Here is a 9,369-nt window from a genome sequence, read left to right as displayed (position 1 = left end):
AAATGGGAAACCACACACCAGTCTGATGATTTACTGTTGGTCAATTCTGTTCTAGCTTTTGGGCTCATCTTTGGGTAGGTGTGACATATGGGAGGGGCTAAATGTGTCATCTTGTTGCAGTCATTCTAATAGGATAAAATCTATCCTCACAATGAGGCCTATTTATGAAATGTCTATCGGACCTGATCCGACAGTGCGGATCAGGTCCGACAGACATCGCTGAATTCGGAGAGCAATACGCTCGCCGTATTCAGCATTTCACCAGCAGCTCTTGTGAGCTGCTGGTGCAACGTCGCCCCCTGCAGACTCGCGGCCAATCGGCCACCAGCAGGGAGGTGTCAATCAATTCGATCGTACTTGATCTGGCTGAATTCCGGCGATTCCTGTCCGCCTAATCAGAGCAGGCGGACAGAGTTATGTAGCAGCGGTCTTTAGACCGCTACTTCATAACTGCTGTTTCTGGCGAGCCTGCAGGCTTTCCAGAAACACGGGGCCTCAAGCTCCTTTCAGGACTTGATAGATGGGCCCCTTAGTCTCTATTGTAAACTTAGTATTGAAAGGGAAACAAGGGAGCCTCAAGCAGATTCACCACCAGTCTCAAGGAGCCTATTTACCAATGTCTGGAGAGAATGGCTACAAAGAGAACCCCAGGAAAGAGGTATGGCTGGTACAGGATAGCTATAAGGAGCTCATATAATCCACCTTACCCACTAGCGGAGGTTGGGTTGGATATTATGGTTTGTTCTGACAGATAATCTTTTTGCATCTTTACTTGTTGGCCTTTTCACAGAGGCATCAGGGATAATGAAGCCATAGCTGGCACAGAATTATGGGCAGTGCTGCCAGTATCAGCACTTCAGTTGCACGTTCATCATGCACAATCACACCACAAATATGCGCCTCACAATATGTCAGTAAGGGTGAAGGTGCATGTTGTAGGGGACATTAAGCCAATGTAACATGTGTGTGAGCTATGGTAGGTACAGGGGAGGCCATAAGGCAATAGATACAGGTTTTCATGCCCCCTGGCACACTGTACATCTTTATCGTCAGTGATTATATTACACATGTATAGCCCCATGGGGAGTGCCTCGTATTACCACCCAGTGCCTCACTCATTAACAAGAAGGCCTTGTGTTTGACCCTTTGCTATGCCCCCATCTATATCCCCCCCCCCCCCCACACACAGTGAAACCAGAACTTAAGAACAACACTGTGCACCATGGGTAAAAAAAAAACATACAAGACTCAATTTCCAAAAATCAAACACTTTATTGTTATTGCCATTATTGCCATCATCAGTGAATTTAGCAAACAATCACAGTGCAAAGCGCGGAGCTCCTAGTGTTCTATTTGACAGAGGTATGTTCCCAAGCTCCTACAGGAAGACGAAGATTAAAGCCCACGGCCTACAGGACCGTACAGTAAATGGCTCATACAGAGGGCGCAGAAGCCGCTACCTTGGCATGAAGTCGGCATTGGCACTGATGCTCATGTCTACCAAGTGGTGCTTAACCGTGAGGCACCATATAACTACTGAACTAATAAGCTGCCATTGGATTTACGGCTCAGCAGCACATAGATATACATACATATATATATACATAATATTGTGACCTGTGCATGGTTACTTGTCCTTTTTTCCTTTTTCCCCCAGCATCAGAAACAGTAGAAAATCTTGTGTATCTAGTAGTTAGGGGAAGGGCTGATGTCCTGGTCACAGTTCTACAAAACCATAAATTGCTTCATTTTCTCAACCCAAAATGGTAGTGCTCTTTAGTGTTATTTTACTGAGTAAGTCTGTTACACTAGGGAATCCCCTAATCTGGATGCAGCACCAAGTCCTGTGGTTATGGTGCTTTACATAAAAGGGCACAGCCATTCCCCATAATACAATAGGTAGAGATAGCAGCTGCGCCCTACACTAACTCATCTTAGTCCATGCCAAGGACTAAACAGTCACAAACAACTCCCAATACTGATCAGTGCAATGCAAGTTCTGTGCTCTGCTGGCTAATACCGCTGACCCCTCTAATGGTTTGTGTGCACAGTCTCAGGTGAGGGACATATAGATATTAGTTACAGACTGATCATAGATTATAGTCACAGTGAGGAAATTGGTTATAGTCAGAGACTGAACTTAGGTTATAGTCACATTCAGGCTATGGGTTATGGTCACAGTCAGGCTATGAGTTAAAGTATGACAGACCATAGCTTATAGTCAGAAACTGCCTATGGGCTATAGTCACAATCAGATCATAGTCAAAGACAGTCCATAGGTTATATTCATAGATAGGCTATAAGTTATAGACCCAGACATGCCATAAATTATAGTCACAGTCAGGCCATGTGTTATAGTCAGAAACTGACCATAGGCTATAGTCACAATCAGATCATAGGTTATAGTCAAAGACAGTCCAGAAGTTATATTCATAGATGGGCCATAAATTATAGTCACAGTCAGGCCATAGATTATAGTCACAGTCAGGACATGGATTATAGTCACAGTCAGGCCATGAATTATAGTCACAGTCAAGCCATGGATTATAGTCACAGTCAAGCCATAAATTATAGTCACAGTCAAGCCATAAATTATAGTCACAGTCAGGCCAAAAATGATAGTCACAGTCAGGCCAAAAATTATAGTCACAGTCAGGCCATAGGTTATAGTCATAGATAGGCTATAGGTTATAGACCCAGACATGCCATAAATTATAGTCACAGTCAGGCCATGTGTTATAGTCAGAAACTGACCATAGGCTATAGTCACAATCAGATCATAGGTTATAGTCAAAGACAGTCCATAAGTTATATTCATAGATGGGCCATAAATTATAGTCACAGTCAGGCCATAGATTATAGTCACAGTCAGGCCATGGATTATAGTCACAGTCAAGCCATAAATTATAGTCACAGTCAAGCCATAAATTATAGTCACAGTCAAGCCAAAAATTATAGTCACAGTCAGGCCAAAAATTATAGTCACAGTCAGGACATGGATTATAGTCACAGTCAGGCCATGAATTATAGTCACAGTCAGGCCATGGATTATAGTCACAGTCAAGCCATAAATTATAGTCACAGTCAAGCCATAAATTATAGTCACAGTCAAGCCAAAAATTATAGTCACAGTCAGGCCAAAAATTATAGTCACAGTCAGGCCATAGGTTATAGTCACAGTCAGGCCATGGGTTATAGTCACAGTCAGGCCAGGCCATAGGTTATATTCCTAGACAAGCAATACCATAGGCTTTAGATTTACATTTGCATTGTCCAATGGCTCAGTTAGTAATATATATATATATATATATATATATATATATATATATATATATATATATATATAATAAAACACATATACAACAAGCACATTCCTAAAACATGAAATATAAGGTGCATGGGGCATAGTAAGCTAGAATCACTAATAGCCTCAGTTTCATGAAGCCTTACATGAAAACTCCTGGCCTAACTTACTGCACTCACAGAGCAACACAGGAACTGGTCACACTGTAGAGGCAGTGATTGAATGTAGCAGCTCTGTATGAGGACACGGTCACATAAAGGAGCTGAGTAGGAGACAATGTCACCCAACTGTGATCCCTCCTCAGATCTGCAATTAACAAATCCAATTCTTATATTTATATTTACTACGGTTCAGTTTGCTGACAATTCAAAGTAAAATATACAAAAATATGCAGGAAAAAGTTAACCAATAATGAAATACCTACCCAATTGATCAATAAAAAGATTAGCTGATCACTCACTGTGAAAAAAAGGATAATCATTCACATGAAGGCGGCAGATAGGTACAAATCTAGACATGTCTGCACATTCCTATTGCCCATGAAGACTTGCAACCACTAATCATTATATGTTGTAAATGGATAGGGCACAACTGGCCCCTGTAAAGAACTGACAACTTACTGGTTTGTTCATTAAACCAATTCTGAACAGGCTAAAATCTCCCAGACTCACTGGCGCTATGCCAGCTAATGAGTACACATTGTATATGTGTGTTTCTCAACAGCTGTGGTGGTGGTGGTGGTGGGGGGTTGTTACCCAGCACATCTGCCATAAAACATCTAGACGGCAGCACATTCTAATGCTCACATGAATGGATGTCATCATCTAGCCATATAAATCAGTATGCTACCACTGGTGATCTAGGAAATAAACACCCCTGTTCTAGTACAACAGTCAATTTCTGTCTCATGCAACTTCATTTGCTTACAGAGACTCCAGACTGTAATCTGGACTATGTATCTGCAACATATAACTACAGGGGTTGTGCAGTCTACGTGGATGTAGGTAGTTTGCCTGTTCAAAAAGTACCATTTTTTTTTCCTTCACATTTGTACCTGTATAATAGGAACTAATACATGTAAAAATGTCCTTAATTGGTAAATAAGAGGGGGAAAATAATATACATTCCTTAAAAGAAAAATGGGTTCCCTGTATAATCCCCCATCAAAGTGCATAGTGCTATGCATACCCTTGTATTATTTTGTTGGATATATAAGCATATACAAAGCACGGGGTGGGGGTGGGGGTGGGGGGGTAGGAAATTGGGCTTTTTTTTTTTTTTTTGTAAATACGGACAGAAAGGGGAATACAAGATTAGACATCTTAAATAGTTGTAAAGATGAATAAGGGGTTAACCCTTCAGCTGCAAGCAAGGATGATAATACCAATAGGGGTATTGCATTGCCAGAACTTATCTAAATAAAGTGAGGTCATAAGACTGTATGCCGACACAGGCCCAGTGTCACATTAATCAGAATACGTATAGATACCTGACGCACAGTGTAACTGATGCACAATGCTTAGTGCTTACACCTCACGTCAGGAGCTATGAACTTCATTTCTCAAGTACCCAAAATATAGCTTTTTTTCTTAATAAAAATACCAACTCTGTACATTTTATACCCTCAAAAAAAATAAAAAATATTTTCCTTCTGCAGCGCAAAAAAAAAAAAAAAATTATTGATAGCAAAATTAGAAATCTACATCTTAAGAAACAATGGAGCACAAATTCTGCGGCAATTATGATAATACAATAAAAACACATACATTGAATTATGGGATTATACTAAATTCTGTGCAGTATGAGAGTATTTACAGCCAGGTTCTCAGGAAACAGTAACAATGAGGTATTAATCAAGAAATGTGTTTTTTTAAAGACACAGAGGGCATATTGTTTCCAGGTCTGCATGTAGGGAGTTAAAATGTGTGGGTTATTTTATAAATATTTTCTCTTTGTTATTAGCTTTTTAAAGGTATCACTTTCATGCCCAAAGTCATGAACCTTGATCCAGCATTTTGTTCTTAAAGGGTGGCAGGGATAAATCAACTAATTAAAAGCTGTAACTTAAGTAAGATTCATGTTCCCAGCTCCTGGCTGCTCATTTCTAATGGGAATGCAGAAGAGCTACTGATTCAGTAAGCGTATGGCAAAGTACACGTATATAAGGCGCTGCACCCACACAATCTGCTATATGCTGACTAATGCCTTGGTTTAAAATCAATAATGCTTAAGGATTTAATGCTGACAAGGAGCAGCTAGGAGCTGGGAGAGTGCATCCTACAGAAGTCAATATCATTAAGTTGCTTCTGATTGGCTGTATTACTTCCCTTTATAAAAATGTGCCAGACTAAGCGGGGCGGGGCTTGGTGTATGTAACTTTAAAAAAAACCAAAAGGAACATTTTTAAAACATCTCATATTAACCCCCTACACGCTAGACTGGTAGCAATAGAAATGTATAATGTCCCTATATTTTTAAATGATCAATATAAAGACAAATATTCTTTCTGGAAGTGAGGTATAATATAGAACATTTTCTTAGATAAAAGGGACACATTTTTAATGCTAATTTTATAGACAGGGTAGCCGAAATTGCATCAGATAAAGAGAGGAGAGAGCAACGGAAACAAAAAACCTTAGGCACAGGTGTGTTGCGGAAGGTCAGTATGACATTATTTAAGGCATTTCCACAAGCATAACTAAATAGAACGTATCTGCTCTCACTGTCACTCCCTGTATTAGATCACTGCTGATAAGGTCAGCAGGCTCTTCTATAAAGGCTATTTAAGTATCTCTCCCCTCTTTGGGTCTCCCTGATTGGGTGTACTATAGACAGTACCAGTGTTAGCATTAATACGCACATTGCACTGTTTACTATGGCACAACATGGCTGTTCTCCCCAGCAACATCTACAGCAGCAGAGGCATTGCCCCAGGGCATGGGGCAGTCGCCGGTTAATACGATGTGTACTATGTATTGTACAAAATGTGCAAATTAGGCTTTTGCTCTCATCCACAGCTGAGGGATTGTCGGATGCACCAAGAATAACTTTAAACCTGTAGCTACACTGTGAGTCACCATAACACAGGATAATGGTGCCAACTATCTGCCCGCTTGACGTTGGCTGGCGTCAGTTACCGCAGCTATCCTTGTACAAGGCTTATTTACTCTGGGTGCTGGCAGAGTTTACACTACAGTGCATTGTGGGCACTTCTACAGCTGTTCTTGTTTTTAGTATATTTTGGGATGTGTGTTCCTAGAAGTAAACAAGACCTGGATTTAATGTCATAACCTGCACAATCCCTCAGCTGCAGCACAGAGATTTGTTCTTGGTTAATCCCAGTATCAGTATTTGGCATTTTAGTGACTGTCACCTCTATGCTGGGTCACAGCCCTTATATTAACCCCATCAGTGCCAGGTGGATGTTGTAGAAAATAATAGGTTATTTTGAATTAAGGAAAATGTGTACCCTCTTCCTTGCTGGTGTAGTTTTCAATAAACTTTGCTAGAAGCAGAAAGTCATCAGCTTTAGAAACTCCTCAATACTAAATTGGGTTAGAAAAATGTAGTTTAAAAAAAAGAAAAAAAAAAAGAAAAAAAAAAAGTGTCTATTCGATTACTCCCCATATGGAGTGAGATTGAAATTAAATGACTAATATTTTAATTGAGTTTAATCATTTTAAGACTGAATGCTGTAATTCTGCTGTTGTGGGTACGGGGTTATTTGGAAGTTAGAGAGTGACGGAGCTGTGTGTATAGGCTCAACCTTGCACTACAATCCCACAGCAAAGAAGAGGTTAATGGTTTTGTGAAGACAGAATTCATGGCATTTAGCAGAGACTTCATTATTTCAGCACTGAGGAGGCCAATTTCCCAAAGCCAAGATCGGCTTATAGGGCACAAGGAACTCTCAGCAGTCCTCCTATGGTCATGCCAACTCATACTCCTAATAAAGTCCAATAAAGTCCAATATTTGCCTTTGTTGTGCAAGAGGAGGAGCCACAGAATGGTGCAGAGGTGTCACCAGTTGCATTTTCTCTGGCACTGAGCGGGATTGTAATTACATAAAAAAAAGCAAAATGTCTTCCGAATATCAAAAGATGATTCTTGCATAAGTCCATAGGACCCTTTATTGTGCAATGATGGCTCCCCATACTGGGAAGTTGAGATGTGCATAGCAACATGTTGGAGCATCACTAGGAACTTGTGGAGAGTGGGCGCTTTATTCACATGACGCTCTCAAAGATGATGACCTTGTTGTCCGATACCGGGGTTAGGCTGGTTAGGCTTTTGATATCTGAATCATGAGACATATACTCCAAGTGGTGGGCGCCCCAGATGGGCTTGGTCAGGTGCTGCCAGCGCTGAAGGTAGAAAACAGATGAACACATGAGTGAACACAAACGCTTGTGTGAAGTGATATGTTACCCAACTAAATAGTAAAAAGCAAAACTTGAGCAAGTGTCTTACGTCTTGGTTACTTCAGTCGTACAGGATCTTTAGCTTTAGTTAATCCCGAGCTGTAAACCCACTTACTGCGCATAAGTAATTGCCTGCTCATGAGACCACAGTAATGCTTGGTGCTTATGTCTATATTAAGTAATCAGCTTCTATCTTCTGTTGAATTACTGCGTTAAACCAGCACGTTGCACCAGTCATGTGCTGTTACTATATGACTATGGGTAATGCTGTACTCTTGAGACACAATTGCTGGAATTATCTGCATCTAACTAGTGTAGGACACAAAGTAAAAAGTAGGCATGAGCGACAGGTTACAGTGAGTCAGACCTCGGAGATACATAAATGTGGGTCTGGCAAAATATCCAATACGTTAGATGTACTTTACACATGCCCAAGAAAGCCACTTGCCTGGCAAGGGGATGGATCTGACCACTGCATGCAAACAGGAGAAACTGCAAATCACAAGAAAAAGAGCTGGGGAAGACCAGCTAAACTTCAGAAACACCTAAGGGCACTTACTTCTTTGAGGGTTCCCCTGGCACGTGTGATTTTATACAGGAAGGTAACCGGGACGCACAACATAGAGGACATCGCAAAGCACCAGCCAATGGCTTCTCCCCACCAGGGGTAAATGTAGCTGTTATTGTAAGTCAAAGGCTTGTAGTTCACAATGTTGAAGATAAAGATGGCCTAGAAGGAACAAAATGAGAAGATGGTAATGGTGTTTCTGGGTAACACTCATGGCACATTACTTGTGAGGGACGGTTTGTTGTCACTAAAAACATCTAATTAGTTCCCAATATCTACCTTCGTCAAACCTCCATATTTAGCTTACACCAGGGAAAAGGTAGTGAGAGCGGTATATTCCTCTGTTCCACCTGTAGCGTCACAGTGAAATACCCAGCACTTATCTCTTACGTGGAGTGGGCTTATTAATGAGTCTTTAATGGGGCGGTGTTACATTTCCTGACACCTCAGTTCCCTATCTTAATTAGTGTTTTACTCTTCTCTTTCAACCCAGAACTGGATTTACCAAAATGTAATGCTTAGCTCTACGGCGAGTATGTCACTGCAGCTATCCCTTGCTAGTGTGTAGGCATGCCGCACTATACAGAGCTAAGGAAACGTGCGTTCTAGCATGAAGAGGGGGCATAGGAGATTATAATGTTATTTGCTTTAAACTCACAACTGCATGCCCTATGGATTTTGTACACGTTCATTGTCTGGACCATTAGTTACAAAAACGGGGGCCTTTGCAGGAAAAGAAAACAGAGGCAAAAGACTCACCAAGCAGACGAATGGGGTTATTACAGACCAGCACCATTTCATCCAGGGGAAGGGGCGGTAACCAATCATCAGTGCAATGTCATCCATAAACCGATCCGCACCTGTGGAAAATGGCAGATATACAAGGTTACCAACGTCTTGCAAAACAGGTCTGAACAAATTATAAAACGTAATAACAGAGAATGTGTTAGATTCTCATCAGACCATGAAAATGCAAATATGCAAACTGTAAACTACAACTTGCAAATTAGTTCTTATGTCACTTGGAAATAGGACAGAGGACTACTCAGTAATACCATAAGGTAATGTTCCTCCCA

At 40.9% G+C, this 9,369-nt stretch overlaps 1 protein-coding gene across 1 annotated transcript in view; it reads right to left on the bottom strand.

Moving 5' to 3' along the window:
* Nucleotides 1-1,252: 1,252 nt before the first annotated feature.
* Nucleotides 1,253-9,369, bottom strand: part of SLC6A8 (solute carrier family 6 member 8) — a 74,830-nt gene continuing 66,713 nt past the window's right edge. Inside the window, exons 11-13 of the mRNA XM_053695829.1 lie at nucleotides 9,053-9,153; nucleotides 8,285-8,455; nucleotides 1,253-7,668 (exon numbers count right to left, since the gene is read on the bottom strand). Of these exons, the coding sequence (XP_053551804.1) occupies nucleotides 7,531-7,668; nucleotides 8,285-8,455; nucleotides 9,053-9,153 (410 nt within the window). The 3' untranslated portion in view covers nucleotides 1,253-7,530. The remainder of the gene's footprint in view (nucleotides 7,669-8,284; nucleotides 8,456-9,052; nucleotides 9,154-9,369) is intronic.

This window comes from Bombina bombina, chromosome 12, assembly GCF_027579735.1.
Source record: "Bombina bombina isolate aBomBom1 chromosome 12, aBomBom1.pri, whole genome shotgun sequence".
NCBI lineage: Eukaryota > Metazoa > Chordata > Amphibia > Anura > Bombinatoridae > Bombina > Bombina bombina.
The sequence above is the reverse complement of the archived record's forward strand: the minus strand, read 5'-3'. Positions and strand labels throughout refer to the sequence as shown.